At 48.8% G+C, this 17,381-nt stretch overlaps 1 protein-coding gene across 1 annotated transcript; it reads left to right on the top strand.

Annotated features, from left to right (window-relative positions):
* The first annotated feature begins 539 nt into the window (after positions 1–539).
* On the top strand, positions 540–17,262 carry LOC138817635 (lysosome-associated membrane glycoprotein 1-like). Its single transcript, XM_070008119.1, has 9 exons — positions 540–740; positions 7,717–7,838; positions 10,771–10,984; positions 11,121–11,279; positions 14,105–14,373; positions 14,824–14,949; positions 15,671–15,737; positions 15,821–15,991; positions 16,374–17,262. The coding sequence occupies exons 1-9, from the start codon at positions 692–694 to the stop codon at positions 16,511–16,513; spliced, it is 1,317 nt and encodes a 438-aa protein (XP_069864220.1). The 5' UTR covers positions 540–691; the 3' UTR covers positions 16,514–17,262.
* Positions 17,263–17,381: the final 119 nt, after the last annotated feature.

The raw sequence follows: 17,381 nt of genomic DNA, 5'->3' as shown, positions 1-17,381 counted from the left end.
AATGGAAGAGGGTTTTCACCAGTCACCAAGAAAGCAGCATTACAAATGTGTAAAATCCCTGGTAATGAATGGCGCTGAGTGGGTGGCCTCGGCCGGCTAAAGCTGCTACCCTGCCTTCAAAATGCGGCCGGGCTGGTTCTGGAGTGGAAGGGCGGGCGGGGCGAAGGGGTGTCCAGACCCGCGCCTCCGCGTGCGCTTCCCGGAGCCGGCGCACCTCCGGGGGAGGGAGGGGTGGCCTGTGACTGCGGGTGTGCCGCCGGCCCGGCCGCTGCGCGGCTCCGTACCACTTCCCATTTTCGGGCCTCACTTTCTTCGGCCTTGGCGGTTCCGCTTCCTTTTCCCAAAACCGCGGCCTGCTTTCTCCAGCCGCCGCGGGAGGGGTGGGTCACGTGGCTGGGGCTCACGTGCCCGCCACGGTCACGTGCCCCGGCGTCCTCACGTGGTGAGGAACCGAAGGGAGCCAAGCCGCTGCGCCCGACGCACGCTCTCGCGAGACCCGCAAGTCACGTGACGGGCGCGGCGCCACTCACGTGACAGGCGCCGCCGGCCGCAGGGTCTCCTCGGCGCCGGTGCCGCAGCGGGCCGGCCTCTGCGATCGGTGGACGCCGCCCTTCTGCCATCGCTGCCCCGCGCCCGCCCGACCCCGCGCCATCGCCGTCGCCGCCCGCTGGGGTCCCGGCCGCTTCGCGTCATGGCGGTCCCCGGCCGCGCTCGGCGGCCGCTGCTGCTGCTGCTGCTGGGTGAGGGTCGGGGTCCGCGGGGTGGGGGAGGCGGGGATTCGCGGGCCCGGCGGCTGCCCTGGCCGCCCCAACCCCCGCCCGGGGCTCGCCCCGAGCCCTGCGAAGGGGGCCCCTACGCCGGCGCGCGCGCCCCGACGGCAGCCGGCCGGGAGTCGGGCCGCCGCCCCTCGGGCCGCCCTCGCGCCGCCGGCCCCTCCGGGGGTTGGGGCCTACGCGGCCGGGAGGCGCGTGCGCCGACTTCTGTCCCCGAGCGTTGTGCTCGGCGCCCATGGGGGCCAAGAAGGGAGCTTCCCGTTCCCGACCCGGCGCGGCCGGCTCCTCCCGAGCCCCGTGGAGGCCGCGGGCGGGCGGGTCACGTGAGCCGGGCCGGCGCTCACGGGACTCGTGCCCGGAGTGCTCCCGGACACCCCGCGCCCCACACCGGCCCGGACTCCTATTGGGACCGCATGGGTTGGTTTCCCGTTTCCGTGCAGCCGTGTGTGAAACGCTTGCCATTGAGAAAGAAGAGCTGGCGGTGGCGACCACGGACCTGAGGCCCAGCCCCGCGCCGTCACCCCGGGGCGGGGACATTCCCGGGGCCGATGTCACCCCCCGGGGCCGGTGTCGTAGAAAAGGAGTCGCGGAGCCTTGCAGTGTCGGTCAGAACTGCCTCCTTGTTCTCCGAAGGGCTTGTAAAGGCCGGGGACGCAGGCAGCGGTGCCGCAGCGGCCAGCCTGTTCTACGGCCCTGAGTCTGGCTGTCGCTGGGGACGGAACCCCTGCCTCGCAACGGTCACATTTAGCTGGCTGTTTTTTCAGACTCACTTTTAAAATGGAGAGAAAACGCACCACTTCTGATTGTCTTAACCTAGAAAAGGAGCAGGCTTCACATTTAATAATCCAACTCTTACAATGGGCATTTTACAGCTTGCGTTTAGGACCACGTTAGGTGTCGTTGTGAGTTCGTTTTGTTAAAATAGTCTCTAGTTGCGAAGGATTTTCAAGTCTAGAAGCTAGTCGATGGGTACAGTGCATCTTGATCCATGTCACCCCTCTCGCTGTTCTCACCTACCACCCCCACTAAAATGACTTTCAAATTACAGCTTCTACATTAATAACTAGAAATTAGCTGAGTTCTGTGGCTGATGTCTGTAATTCCTAGTTACTCAGAGATAGGGGTAGAAGAGCCCCAGAGACAACATCTCCAAAATAACCAGCAAATTGGAAAAATTGTCAAAAGCTGCCATTATGACTGCTTCATAGAAAGCACAAATACGTGAACCGAAATTAGGATGTAATAATGTAATTTCATATGGGACTCTAACATTGAGGTCAGTAGATGGCTTTCTTCCTCTTTCCAGGTAGAGACGTCGCTTGACTCCAGAAGTTGAATTAACTTTATGCTAATTAAAGTTGCCTCAACTATGCACTTTCTTAGTTATTCAGACTAAATTCTTTACTAGATTTCAGGTCAAACTTTTTGTGGTACTATTATTTTGAATTTGTGTTAGGTTAGATCCACCCCAGAGAGTTACCTCCCAGACTTTTAACTTGGGCTGGGACACTAGGTCACTTGTACCGTGTTTTTTTTGTTTTTTTTGTCGCTCGTGGGGCTTGAACTCGGCCTGGGCGCTATCCCTGCGCTTTTCAGCTCAAGGCGAGTGCTCTACCGCTTGAGCCACAGAGCCACAGAGCCACTTTCAGTTTTCTAGTTTGTTGTTGGAGATAAGAATCTCACAGATTTTTCAGCCCAGGCTGGCTTTGAACTGAGATCTTCAGATCTCAGCCTCCAGAGTAGCTAGGATTACAGGGTTGAGCCAACCACACCCGACCTGTACTGTGTTTTTATGTGGCTGTTATCATTCTTCAATTTAGAACCTGATCCATGCCTGACATATTAACACCTGTTCAGAACTGCATGAGTAAATGTCCAAATTTAACCAGATAGACAAAACCAACTGTTTAGAAATATATGTGTGTAGCCGGGCGCTGGTGGCTCACGCCTGTAATCCTAGCTACTCAGGAGGCTGAGATCTGAGGATCGCGGTTCAAAGCTAGCCCGGGCAGGAGAGACCGCGAGACTCCTATCTCCAATAAAACCACCAGAAAACCGGAAGTGGCGCTGTAGCTCAAGTGGTAGAGCGCTCGCCTTGAGCTGAAGAGCTGAGGGACAGCGCCCAGGCCCAGAGTTCAAGCCCCACGACCAACCAAAAAAAAAAAAAAAAAGAAATATATGTGTGTATACAGTTCTTAACCAAAAAAAAATTAGTTACTATGTAAATATGTGTATGTATATATATATGTGTATGTATATGTAGTTCTTAATACTTACATGCATGCAGATATACACAGAAACATATTTCTTAACCAAATATACATATGTGTGTGTGCGTGTGTGCACGCCCCTTGCCTCTAGATGTTTTGGTTCAGTGTCAGGGTGAAAGTGAGTGTATTGCTGTTAAAAAGAAAAATGCCAAATTTAAAAAATGCCAGAACAAGCTAGGGTATGATTTCTTATGAAAATTAATTAAACTTTTCAGAGGATTTCAGTTCAGCATGTCAGTTTATGAGTATAGTGCATCTTGATCAAGGTTGTGTGTTCTGTCCTCAAGATGGCATGTTTTTTTGGTTTTTTTTTTTTGGTCATGGGGCTTGAACTCTGGGCCTGGGTGCTGTCCCTCAGCTCTTCAGCTCAAGGCTAGCACTCTACCACTTGAGCCTAGCTCCACTTCCTAGATGGCAGGTCTTTATGTCCAGTGCAAGTGTCTTGTAATTGGAAGCATGTTTTCTTCCCAGTGCTGCATGGCTGCAAGGTCAGGCCCGGGATATGCATTGAGCCAGCCTGTGGCCAAATGTGGAAGCAGGTTTATACTGCTTCCTTCTGTGTGACCTTGATAAGTGGCTAGCATCTCTGCCTATCTCTTTACCTCTACAGGGGAAATACACCTATTAGGGTTGCCATGTGCTTTGAACAACAGCTGTCAGAAAGTAAGTATATTGCAGGTGCTTAAGCCATCTGTAGGGTGGCTTAGGCTTTAGTCCAAGAGTGGCAGGCCAGCTAGGTCAATAAAATCAGAGACACCCTTCAAAAACAAAGTGTTTTTTAAATAGTACACTTTTATGTACTTTTTGCCAGGACTGTACTCAGCAGTGAAAAGTGCACAGACACTGCTCCTGTAGGAGCTGAGAGCTTAAGCAGAAAAGGCTAGCTTGGAACCAGTGCCCCTGCCCTCCACCAGATGCTCAACTATGTTGCCTGGTGAGATGTTCCGACACTCCTGTGGTGTTTGCGCCCTTCCTTCCTCGGGTAATAAACTGATGATTAGGGTTGCTGCTGGCTACTTAAGTGGTAGAAGCTAGCTAGTGGTAGACTGGCGTCTATAACACAGTCGCATGCCCTTGTTTCAGAGAAGAGGATTTCTTTTTCTTTTTCTTTTTCTTTTTTTTTTGGTCCGGTCGTGGGTCCTGAACTCTGGGCCTGGGCACTGTCCCTCAGCTCTTCAGCTCAAGGCTAGCGCTCTACCACTTGAGCCACAACACCACTTCTGGCTTTTTTCTTTTTTGCTTATGTGGTGCTGAGGAATCGAACCCAGGGCCTCATGCATGCAAGGCAAGCACTCTACCACTGAGTCACCTTCCCAGCCCTCAGAGAGGAGGATTTCTACAAGTGGGAATATTTTGAAAGAACTTACCGAAGAACTTACTTGAAGAACTGAGTACATTGGCTTTGTGGTTGTTGCTGCTGCTGTTGTTGGTTGTGGGGCCTGAACTCTGGACCTGGGCGCTGTCCCACAGCTCTTCATCTCAAGGCTAGTGCCCTGCCACTTGAGCCACAGTGCCATTTCCAGTTTGAGTTCCACAGACTAGCCAGGCACCGGTGGCTCACACCTGTAATCCTAGCTACTCAGGAGGCTGAGATCTGAGGATCATGGTTCAAAACCAGCCCGGGCAGGAAAATCCATGAGACTCTTACCTCCAGTAAACCACTAGAAAACTGGAAGTAGTGCTGTGGCTCAAGGGGTAGAGTGCTTACCTTGAGCTGAAGAGCTGAGGGACAGCGCCCAAGCCCTGAGTTCAAGCCCCACAACTGACCAAAAAAAAAAAAAAAAAAGTTCCATGGACTTTTCTGCCTGGGCTGGCTTGAACCATGATATCCTCAGACCTCAGCCTCCTGAGTACAGGCGTGAGCCACTGACTGGTGCCCAGCTTACATTGTTTTTTTTGTTTTTTTTTTTTTTGGTCGGTCGTGGGGCTTGAACTCTGGGCCTGGGCGCTGTCCTTCAGCTCTTCAGCTCAAGGTGAGCGCTCTACCACTTGAGCTACAGCACCACTTCCGGTTTTCTGATGGTTTATTGGAGATAGGAGTCTCACAGTCTCTCCTGCCCGGGCTGGCTTTGAACCGCGATCCTCAGATCTCAGCCTCCTGAGTAGCTAGGATTACAGGCGTGAGCCACCAGCGCCTGGCTCTTACATTGGTTTTTGAGTTAAGGACAGAACTAGTAGTCATCAGGCAGGTTGAGCCCTTGACACCTGTCAAATCTTAACTGACTTGAAGGATTTTTATTTATTTTTTATTTATTTATTTATTTTTTGCTGGTCCTGGGGCTTGAACTCAGGGCCAAGACCCTGTCCTTGAGCGTCTTTTTGCTTAAGGCTAGCATCCTACCACTTGAACCACAGCACCACTCCTGGCTTTTTTGTATAGTTTATCATTGAGTTTGTAGTTTATCATTGAGTTTCATAGAGACTTTTCTGCCCAGGCTAGCTTCAAACCACAATCCTCAGATCTCAGCCTCTCCTCAGTAGCTAAGATTTCAGGTGTAAGCCACTAGCTAGCATCCAGCTTTGATTTGAAGGGTATTTTTGTTTCTGCCAAAACCAATTGCCTCTATTAATGGAGTTCTTTTCTTTTTTTTGGGGGGGGGAGTCCAGTCGTGGGGCCTGAATTCTGGGTCTGGGCGCTGCCCCTCAGCTCTTCAGCTCAAGGCTAGCGCTCTACCACTTGAGCCACAGCGCCACTTCCGGCTTTTTTATTTTTGCTTATGTGGTGCTGAGGAATCGAACCCAGGGCCTCATGCATGCAAGGCATGCGCTCTACCACTGAGCCACCTTCCCAGCCCTGGAGTTCATTTTTTAAGGTATCTGACCATTAGTATATATTTTTCTTATAATCCTATGTTCTAATGCTTTCAGTGATTTTTTTACTCTTGTCCAGAATTGCCTTCTGGTGGGGTAAAACTCCTGTTTTAATAATTCACGAAAGGACAGTTAGGAAGGGCTGGCCTGGATGTGTTCCCATGTAGGCATCCATGGTCTCTGGAATCTTCCTGCTAAGGATAGCTCAGGCCAAGGTGGGGTTGGAGAGGGACCAGCTTCAGTCTTTCCTCTAGTTTCAGTGCACATTCCTCCATAGTTGTTTGCCACTTCTGCCCTCCTCTGGCCCTGCTGTGACTCTTCTGTAGCTCTGCTATGCTCCTGCTATCCCTCACAAACAGACGTAAGGATATTCTATTTTTAAAAACCTTCACGGTGTTGAAAATAAGCTGTGGAATCATCTCTTTTTCAGAGTGTAATTCATTTGTTGGAAATGCTTTTAGTGCAATGTTGCCTGAGTATTTCAGGATTTAAAAGCAAAACATGATCAATTACATAGGCTTCCAGAAGTGGACCACAGTTTGCTTCATCCTCATCGAGCAACTTTGCTCATGAATATAGATTTTTGTATTCTCTGTACCAGAGGCCTATAGGAAGGGAAGGTTGTGAGACTTCTAATTCAGTTCTTGACTCTAGGCTCAAATAACAGCAAGTCTAATGTTTAATTCCACCCTAGGGTAGAAATAGTTGGAGTCCATTTACTTTCCTGGGGAATAGAATTTTAAATGAGAAGTTGAGTGTCTTGAGTGTCCTTTCTTTGAGGATTCTGTCTCCCAAGTATGTTTGAGTCATGTTTACACTTAGAGTGACAAATGAGGCTCTGCGTGTGTGTGTATGTGTGTAAATATATAGTGATGGAGTGACTTGGTTGGGCAGCTGGAGTGTAAATGCTCTTTAGAGGGATGGACATTTGATAGTCCAGACCCCAGTCATGGAAGGAAATGCACAGGCTTATAGCAGCAGGACAAATGAAGGGCTGCTGTCTTCTGGATAGTGCACACAGTAGAAGCCAACAGGTGTGTTTGGCTTCAGAGCTAGCCAAAACATTTTTTTGCCAGTCTGTAAATGAAATATATATATATATTTCTGTAAATATATATATATATATTTTTTTAAATGATTCATCAAAATACTGTTTTTCTACTAGTGATCATAGTATATTTGGTGCGAGGCATCTTGATCATGGCAGTGAAATTTGTTAAAGAAGCCAGAAAGGAAATATTCAACAGTGACAGCTGTAGCCAGAAAAGACCTGTAGAACTGGTATGCATTCTTGGACATTTGGACAGTACAATCCCATCTGGCAGATTGAAGGTGTGGTGAAATTTCTCAGCCTTATGTGAGTTAAATGGGACCACTGTGTTTGAGTCCATGGCTTTTCTTAGCACACCACTTAGTGCCTGAGAAGTAAAAGACAAACATAAATTCCAGGTTTAGGACTACAGTGACAGGTGTTCCTCTCCATCAATTTCTGCAGAGGTTTGATATTAAGACTGAGCTGTGGTCCAAGCCCCCACCACATCTTACAGATAGATCCTCTGAGGAGCTAGAACTGCATACGCCTAAGATTGGCCCAGAAATTGAGGTTTGAAATATAGTACAGCTTCTAAAATTTTAAAGTACCAAGTAACTGTAGGCTGGGCTAGCAAACTGATGTGAAGGTTTAGAAATCCCGATTTCAGAACATCTGGGGAGATGGAACGCCCATGTGAGAGCCGGCCTGCATATCCACCAGTCTTGTTCTTCAGTGGTTGGTAAAGTGGCATCCTCTCATAAAGTCTGTTGCTGTTGCAAACCTCAGTTGAACTTCCATACAACTATGTTTCTTTCTTTACTGGAATCAGCGGGACTTGCACATGGTGCCTCTGCAGTGTTCACTGTGAAAGACAGCAATGGAACGACTTGCATAATGGCCAATTTCTCTGCTAACTTCTTGATGAGCTACGAGACTGAGCATGGTTCTCGGGTAAGAGACACCAGCTGTCTGTGTGACACTCTTTAAAGTTGGTGCTCACATGAGCACATTTCAGGAGTCCCACGACTACAGTCAGAGTGCAAACCCTGGTTTTTGTTTTGTTTTGTTTTGTTTTTTGTTGGTCGTAGGGCCTGAACTCTGGGCCTGGGTGCTGTCCCTCAGCTCTTCAGCTCAAGGCTAGCGCTCTACCACTTGAGCCACAGAGCCACTTCCAACTTTTTCTGCTTATGTGGTGCTGAGGAATCAAACCCAGGGGCCTCATGTATACAAGGCAAGCACTCTACCACTGAGCCACTGTAAACCCTTTTTATCTGGCGTTTACTGTTGTCGCATTTTCCAGTTTCATCACAGGGCAGTACTTCATCCTGTTCATATCACAATTTGCTGTATACTCCCCTGATTATAGGTAGTTGGTTAATTTTCCTTTAAATTCTTTTTCTCTGAATATAGTGTGTTAATTCTAGCTATGGGTAGACTGAGATTGCGAGGATCAGCATTTGAGACCAGCTTGGGCAAAAATTTTGCTGGGCTTGCCCTCCCAGGCACTCAGAGGCTAAGATAGGAAGGTTTTATTCCAAGCCAGCCGAGGAAAAAAGTTGGTGAGATTTCAACTCAGTGGAAGAAGCTGGCATCTTGGCATGTGCCTGTCATCCAGCTACAAGAGCAAATCATGTCCATCCACGCACTGTATTTGGTTTTGGGGAATGGGTTTAAAAAAATAGTTGTTACATGTAAATTATGTGACAAGTGGAATCATCTATATGCAGTCATGTGGTTTATAATTTCACAACATATTCACCTTCTTTGATTCCATGTTGTTTTTAGGGTGACATTAATATCATTCCTTACTTTAGTTCTTTACAACCTTGATCATATAGTAGACATCAGTGGTTTACAATTCTTTGTTTTTCTTGGTAAATTTCAGCAGTTTAGTAGTAAACATCTTTTTTTGTTTAAAGAGTTATTCTTTTTTTGTTTCTGTTGTTTTGTGATATTTTTTGGATATAACCCATGCTGGCCTAGAACTCACTACGTAATCTGGGTTGGCCTTGAACCCTTGATGCTCCAGGCCTATGTTACCATACCAGGCTAGAATCATTATCTTTAAACAAACAGTTCTGTACAAAAATGTAGTGACAGCTTTTTTTCAAATAAATACAAGCTGGGGACCAGTGGTTCACACCTGCAGTCCTAGCTACTCAGGAGGCTAAGAGATGAGGATCATATTTTGCAGCCAGCCCTGGCAGTAAAGTTTGTGAGGTGTTTATCTCCAACTAACCACCAAAAAGCCATTAGTGGAACTGTGACTTAAGTGGTGGAGCACTAGCAGAAGGCTCAGAGACAGTGCCCAGGCCCTGAATTCAAACCCCAGGACTGGAAAAGAGCAGCAAAGAGCAGGAAAAAAGTATGTTGCGGGGAACAGGGAGAGGGATGGATGGTGGACGGAGTTGGTCTTGATGCCCAGGATATAGATTGAATTTCAAGACATTTTAGAGCCTAGAGCCAAGCGAGAGTATGAGACCCTAGGTTCAAGCCCCAGTACCAGCACCAAAAAAAGAAAAAAATTATGTTCAAGACAACTTTTGGTTGTCTTTTTTTCTATTTGAATAGAAGCAGAATTTTAAATTACAAATAATTAAATCAGCTTTCCCTTAGACTTAATTTACTTTCTAGTCTGTTACTAACATCTAATACTCTGTGGGTTTTGTTGTTTACATTAAAATGAATTCCTTATAGAACTATAGCCTACCATGATTTATTATGTATTTCTTTTTTCTTTTTTTTTTTTTCTTTGCCAGTCCTGGGGCTTGAACTCAGGGCCAGGCACTATCCCTGAGCTTCTTTTGCTCAAGGCTAGCACAGTACCACTTGAGCCACAGTGCCACTTCCGGCTTTTTCTGTTAATATGGTTCTGAGGAATCAAATCCAGGGCTTCATGCATGCTAAGCAAGCATTCTACCACTAAACCACATTCCCAGCTCTAATTATATATTTCAAAGGAACTTAGAGTTGGAGGTTTCCAGCCCATAGAAAAGATGTTTCGAATCATCCTAATTGTATAGCTGTATTAAATTGTACTGTGTCCTACATATATGCAAAGAATGAATCAAGTAATTTTATTTATTTTATTTTTTTGCCAGTCCTGGGGCTTGAACTTTGAGTGTGCGTGCTGTCCCTGAGCTCCTTTTGCTCAAGACTACCACTTGAGCCAGAGAGCCAGCCACTTCCAGCTTTTTCTATGATTAGTTACAGATAAGACTTTCCTGCCCAGGCTGGCTTCAAACTACAACCTTCAGATCTCAGACTCCTGAGTAGATAGGATTACAGGTGTGAACCACCAATGCCAGGCTTTTTTTTAATGAATATATTAACATTAATATCTGAGATGGAATTGAGTTACCCTCAGTTAAGTCCAACTTAAGGGGAAGATCTCTTTCTTTGATATTAACTTTTTTTTATTTAATTTTTATTTTTTGTCAGTGGTGGATCTTGAACTGTGGGCCTGCATGCTGTCCCTCAGCTCTTCAGCTCAAGGCTAATCATCTGCCACTTCCAGTTTTTCTGGTGGTTAATTGGAGATAAGAGTCGCATGGACTTTCCTGCTCTGGCTGGCTTTGAACCATGATTCTCAGATCTCAGCCTCCTAAGTAGCTAGGATTGAGGCCTGAGCCACTGGCACCCAGCTTTTTATTTCTTTTTTCTTTTTTTTTTTTTCTCATGTACTCAGGACCTTATGCTTGCTTGAGCTAGCTAGCACTCTACCACTTAAGCCACTCTCAGCCTGGCTTTGGCTGGTTAGTTTGGAGATGGAGTCTCTCTGACTCTTCTGGGTCCCAGCATTCTGAGTAACTAGGATTATAACCATGTACCACTAGTGCAGGCTTTGCTTTTGTATTTTTGTGTCCCTTTGTGTTTGTTCTAGAATGCGTCCATCAGCCTGCCCCCCTCTGCTGAAGTACTGAATAGCAGCTCCTGTGGAGGGAGATCTTCTGACCCCAGTCTCACAATTGCTTTTGGAAGAGGATACTCACTGACTCTCAATTTCACAAGAAATGCAACACGTTACCAAGTCCAGACCATGCGCTTCACTTATAACATGTCAGACACGAAAACTTTCCCCAACGCCAGCTCCAAGGGTAAGAACCAGAGCTGACCACTCACTATGAGAAGATACAGAGTTGGGATCTAAGGTCATCTTGGGTCACTTTTAAGTACACAGGTTGCTCACAGTTACTTCTCTCGTTTTAATTTTTTGTTTGTGCTTGGGTACAGGAAGTCAGTCTGAGGAGTCCTTCACTGACATCAAAGCAGACATTGACAAAAAGTACCGGTGTGTCAGTGCCATGCAGATCCACATGCATGGTGTGGTCGTCACACTCAAGGATGCCACTATCCAAGCCTACCTGTCCAACAGCAACTTCAGCCAGGGAGGTAGGTACTGGCCCGGTGGATAGCCTGCTTCTAGGCGTGCACGCGCACGTGCGTGTGTGTGCGTGTGTGTGTGTGTGTGTGTGTGTGTGTGTGTGTGTGTGTGTGTGTGTGTGTGTGTGTGTGTGTGTGTGTGTGTGTGTGTAGAGAGAGTGTTTGCAAAACTATGAAATCTTTCCCTTTGCAGAAGATGACCCCTTGTGTACATGGGTGTACACTCCTCTACTCTTGGTTCTAAGTGTGCAGTCCAGGGCTTTGTGCATGCCAGACAAATACTCTTATGCTGAGCTAACTTTCCCACACCTGGGGTGAGCACACCTTCACTGGAAGGGTGGAGGCTCACACACAAAGACGGGGCACATACTCATATGGAATCTGGAAGCATTACTTCTGGAAATGGGAGGCAGAGTAGAAATGGAAAGAGAACAAAGCTGCAGTTGGACAAGAGAGTCAATACTGAAGCTCTTGTTGTAAAACATGAGGAGATATGTAAAGCGATATACAGGATATATGTTCATTAAGTCATGTTAACCATTCTACAACAAGAACATGTTTTACATGTACAATAAATACACACTTTTTCCCAGTATTCAAGATAGAGCTCTAGGCTTCACTCATGCTGGGAAAGTCCTGTGTTACTGAGCCACATCCCAGACTCATTCATTCAGGCGGATGGGAGTGGAAGAAAAGCAAAGCAGTTGAATCCTTGCCTGTGTTGAACCTGTGTCTGCCTCCTGGGTGTCTTCCATTCAGTCCAGCCTAGCTCAGCCCATCCTGGGCAAGTGCAGAAGAGTCAGCATTTGCATCTCCTTGTAAGGAAGTGACAGCCCCTGGCCTACACCTCTTGACCAGCAGTGGCCAGGTCCTAGTCCTCCTCGGCTACCTGGCATTGACGGGACAGTTAACTTGTCTACACCTCCTGACCAGCAGTGGCCAGGCCTTAGCCCTCCTCTCTGCCTGGTATTGACAAGTACAGTTTTTTTATTATTATTATTATTATTATTATTATTTGTAAGTAGTCACAGCCTGTCTTTGAAGAAAATTTGTACAAAGTGCTTAGGGCCTGATAAGAGTAGCAAATGGAGCTTACTGTTTTCTCATTCTTCCCTTAGGGCCTCCCTCCCCAATTTGTTTTACAGTTACTTAAGAAAATTCTCCCCAAGTCCCATGAGTCAGATTGGAAATTGTCCCTGTTTGGAAGGATTAAGGAAGTGTGATCTGTGGGAGACTGAGTGTCCTTGCATACATCCAATCATCAGAGGCCCCCTTTCCCAGCCTAGAGGGGACCCAAACCTTCCACTGCCCCCAGACAGCCCAGGCTGGGTCTGCTTGGTGGGGAGACGGTTGCAGTCCAGACAGCTGCCATCTTCTCAGGCACTTGGCAGTGGCCAGTGCTAGGAGCTGTGTTCAGTTACAAGTTCACAGGTCACTGGACTTGGCCCAGCAGCCTGCCTTGGGGCCATCAACAAATGCTGCAGGAATCTGGAGAGTCTGTCTGGCCTGTTGACTTTGTCCTGCTTCTGAAAGAAGAACACATGCCTGGTTGCATGGCCCCATCAGACTGGGCATGGGTCCTGGGTGTTTCCACTTCCCAAGAAGTGGGAACTAAAGACCAGGGCTGTGTGCAGATGGCTGATGGCTGGAGAGAAGCCTGAGTTGAAATGCAGCAGTTGGGCTCACTAATTTTTAAGGGCAAAGTCTTTAAGAAGGACTTTACTCTTGCAGCAGAGTTAGGCTCACTGATTTTTAAGGGCAAAGTCTTTAAGGACTTTACTCTTCAGATCACTTTTGAGTTCATAGCTAACTGCCTCCTGCACTAAATACCACCTTTTGCTTCTGAGAGCCTTTTGCAAGATTCCAAGTGGGACATGTTTTGGGGAGTTTTGTTGTTGTTGTTATTGTTTTTTAATTTTTAATTTATTTTTATTTTTTGTTGGTCTTGGGTATTGAACTCTGGGCCTGGGTGCTGTCTCTCAGCTCCTCAGTTCAAGCAAGCATTCTACCACTTGAGCCACAGCGCCACTTCCGTCCCCTCCCCTCTTGTCTGTCACGTTCCACCTGTCTCAGGTTTTCTCACTTAACTTTTGTGCATGTATGTGGGGTGCTCTGGCTGCATTTGCCTGCCACCCTTCTTTTCATTCATCTGCCCCCATTCAATCTCCTGTGTTAACAGCTTTTCATACTCATTGAACTGTGGACTGCTCCAACAGGTTACAGTGCTACGTGTACCGTCCTTCAGTCAGTTTGGTCATGTACGTGCATTCATGGCCCTTTATGTTGTTTTAAGTCTCGTTTCCACATAGAAGAGAAAACATGTCTTGTGTTTGTCTGAGCCTGGCTTAATTCACTCATTGTATAGTGCTGGCAGGTGACAGCTCTGAATGACTATTTGGATCACCACATTGGGTGATGTATGTGGCAGGGCAGACTTCAGGGTCATCCTGCAGTCCTCACCAGCTAGTGTGGCAGGTAGGGCTTCCCCTAGCCCGGGCGGGGGGGGTGGGGGGGGTGTCCTGCAGAGAAAGCACCGCTCACTGCTCCTGTGTGCAGTCTGAACCAAGGAGAATGGTGCTCAAGAGCTACAAAGAGTTGGTTGGAAGGTGCCTTGGGTCTCTCATTCCTGCTGCTGAGAGCTTCCATCCAGTGTCCCTAAGGAGACATGAGCGCTTACCAAAGCTGGAGAGAATGGTATGGGGGCAGGCGGCAGGGATTGCAGCAGGAATTCAGAAGGATGAGTGGGCCTGCTCACTCACAACTGCACAGGCAGCTGGTGGTTGGCAGCAAGCAGGAATTGGAACGCCATCCACACACACTTCCTCTCCCCACAGAGACACGCTGCAGGCAGGACAAGCCCTCTCCTACCACCGCGCCTCCTGCACCTACCACGCCTCATGCGCCTACCACACCTCCAGCACCTCCTGGACCTACCACAGCTCCTGCACCTCCCGCCCCTACCACACCTCCACGTCCTGCACCCACAGCTGGGCCCACAAGCCCCTCAGTGTCCAGGTACAACGTGAGCGGCACCAACGGGACCTGCCTGCTGGCCAGCATGGGGCTGCAGCTGAATCTCACCTACGGGCGGAAAGACAACACGGTAGGAGTTCCACTCTGGGCCGGTGCCCAGCTGCCTCAGCCAGGCAGGGCAGAGGCCAGCGAGGGCTGGCACTGGTGTAGGACTTCATCCACTGCCCCAGAGCTTGGGTGGGCAGGGCCGTCCACCCAGGAGCTTCAGTACTGGCCTGACGCCTGACAGGAAAAGTGCAGTGACCCTCAGCTGTGGTCCACAGCCAAACATTCCTGTGCTCTTGTTCAAAAACTGTTTCTCTCCTCATAGTAACACTGCCTTGGGGTGGGAGAAAATGAGGTGAGTGGGTGAGTTTTATAGCACATGGCTGTGGGCCTCTGGAGGTTGTGGGCTACCATGTCCTAACTGAGCAGAGTGCTGGTCTCAGTGCCATCACTCAGGACTACTCCCTGTGTGGAAGAAGGTGGGGGTGGACAGCCCCGCAGCCTGGCAGGCTGACTTGTTTGCTTTTCTTTTTAGACTGTGGTCCGAGTGTTCAACATCAACCCAAACCAGACCAAAGCTTTTGGGAGCTGTGGTGCCCAGATGGTGGTCCTGAACTTGCACAGCGAGGAGGGGTTCTTCCTGACCTTGCAGTTTGGCATGGTGAGGCTCTATGCTCTATCTGGGCACATTCACTGGCGGCTTCTTCCTGCCACCTTCAGGACTGAGATTCCTGTTCCTTAATGAGCTTGTAGTTGCCATGGGTGTCCAGATAGGAGAGTAACTGGGGGAGAGCAGCCCTCACACTGCCTTCAATGGCGCTGCTCCAGCTTTGCTGCCGCCCTGCGCAGGACTGACCTGAGTTCCCTCAGCAGATGCTTGGGGTGGCTACAGAGAGTAGCAGGTGAGTGTGGCCAGGCCTGGCTTGGTAGCACAGTGAGTCACTGATACCTGAGCTCTTGGTTTCTTGGGGTCTGATGCTGCTGCCCGCCGCCCAAGGCCTGCGTCTTATCACCCTCAACTGTGTCCAAGGATGAGCCAGCTGTAGTCAGCAACAGAGAAGATTTAACACCAGTGGTACATTTTTTTTAAACTTATTTTTGTGATGCCAACAAATATGGCCAGGGCCTGACACATGCTAGACAGGTTGACAGAGGTCATCAGACTGTTTAAATACTTGACTTCACTGTGCAGGTGAGCTGACTGCACTGGGACCGCCTATAGAACTTCCCTGTACATTAAGAAAAGGGTTCGTTGTCGTCATGGCACACTGTATGTGTAGTGATGGGCCTTCTGTTCTGACACTGGACCCTGGGAGTCTGCCTGTGTATGTGGTTGGGTGGAGGTCTTCTACGTGGCTAGTGACTTTCCCCTGCTTTTTCAGAATGCAAGTGCTAGCCAGTTTTTCCTGCAAGGTGTTGGGTTGAACATTACTCTTCCTGATGCCGAAGGTGAGCCCCCCTCCTCGCCACCCCTGATCCTTGTTGGCCCTGTGCCAACGGCCGCGGTGCTCACACTTCTCCTTGCCTTGCAGTGCCCCTGTTCCAAGCTTCCAACAACACACTGCGAGCCTTGCAGGCCACCGTCGGGAACTCCTACAAGTGCAACGCTGAGGAGCGGCTATACGTCACCCAAGCCTTCTCCCTCAACATCTTCAGTGTGTGGGTACAGGCATTCAGAGTGGACGGGGACAGATTCGGGTCTGGTGAGTAATGCGAGGGCACCGTGTCCACAGCAGCAAAGCAGCAGAGGGCCACGCCATCCTATGGGGGCTGGCTGGCCTCTACATGGCATGAGGGCATGGAGGCCTGTCTCCCCAGAAGATTCTGGAGAGGACCTCCTGAAGGGCTAGGATGGGGTGCAGGATGTCCTCAGAGGTGGTGCTTAAGGTGTGGAGTGCTCTGAATGGGTCTGGAGCCTGGGTGTGGCATCCACACTGTCTGGAGTGGACTATCCGCTAGTCTGGAGTTCCCAGCCCTGTAGAAAGTGCTCACCTGTGAGCTCCTCCCAGGGACAGTGGCCATCATCCCAAACTGCCTGCTCCCTGGGGCTGCGTGGCACAGCACCACCTGCTGTCTATCTTGCAGTGGAAGAGTGTCTGCTGGACGGGAACAACATGCTGATCCCCATCGCTGTGGGTGGCGCCCTGGCGGGGCTGGTCCTCATCGTCCTCATCGCCTACCTCATTGGCAGGAAGAGGAGTCATGCCGGCTATCAGACCATCTAGCCGGCCGGTAGGCGCTGTGCGGACCTGCAGGGTCTGTGCTCTGGTCCCCGTGCTTAGGTGAATGGGAGGGGATGACACTTTCTGGCAAACTGTTTTCAAATCTGCTTTATCAAATGTGAAGTTCATCTTGCAACATTTACTATGCACAGAGGAGTAACTATTGAAATGATGGTGTTAATTTTGCTAACTGGGTTAAATATTTTGCTAACTGGTTAAATGTTAATATTACCAAAGTAGAACTCTAAAGGAGGACAAGAGTGCTTTTCTGAATTGGCACAGGCTCAACTCTCATTCGACGTTTTAAGATTTGGTGTTTGGTTTCTTCATTCTTTGCTCAGATTTAAGCCTTACAAAGGGAATCTCTGGTCTGAACTCTGGGGACTGATGGAGGGTGGCTGATCACTAAGCCTTCACATGTAAGAACTGAAGACAAAGCAGAAGCGCTCGGCGTGAACATCTGGACGCCCAGATTGCACTGTTAGATGTGGGGGACCATCAGATGTCTCCCACATTCTGCCAGCTGTGAGCTGGTACTTTTTTAGTATAAAAGGGGCGTTTTTTATTTACTTTTTGTAAAGTGGTTTTCAGTCTTCTGTTGGCATTCAGGACGACCCTGTTTCTGCACTGTGTACAAGAATATTCACTCCGCCAATGTAGCCGTGGTGGCTGGAGGTTGTACACTGAAGATCGGCTCACACCTAACGCATTGCCTGTAACAATGCTAATAAAGTCTCCTTTTTCCGTCTGGACCTTGTGTTTGTCAGCCACCCTGTGCATCAATGGCATGGGCTGTATCCCCTGGGGTCTCTATGCGTGGAGTACAGCCTGTGAGGGCTGCCTGCCCTGTGCTACAGTCTGACCAGTGGTA

Source organism: Dipodomys merriami, unplaced genomic scaffold, assembly GCF_024711535.1.
Source record: "Dipodomys merriami isolate MVZ:Mamm:240054 unplaced genomic scaffold, mDipMer1.0.p SCAF_70, whole genome shotgun sequence".
NCBI classification, from domain to species: domain Eukaryota; kingdom Metazoa; phylum Chordata; class Mammalia; order Rodentia; family Heteromyidae; genus Dipodomys; species Dipodomys merriami.
This window is presented reverse-complemented; position numbering and strand designations above follow the sequence as displayed.

What these genes read in the sequence shown, in the direction of transcription:
- LOC138817635 (XM_070008119.1), top strand. Translation starts at nt 692, where the DNA reads ATGGCGGTCCCCGGCCGCGCTCGGCGGCCGCTGCTGCTGCTGCTGCTG. An exon ending in CCCCAACGCCAGCTCCAAGG is followed by an intron (nt 10,985 to 11,120) that starts GTAAGAACCAGA and finishes GCTTGGGTACAG; the next exon opens with GAAGTCAGTCTGAGGAGTCC. An exon ending in TACTCTTCCTGATGCCGAAG is followed by an intron (nt 15,738 to 15,820) that starts GTGAGCCCCCCT and finishes CTTGCCTTGCAG; the next exon opens with TGCCCCTGTTCCAAGCTTCC.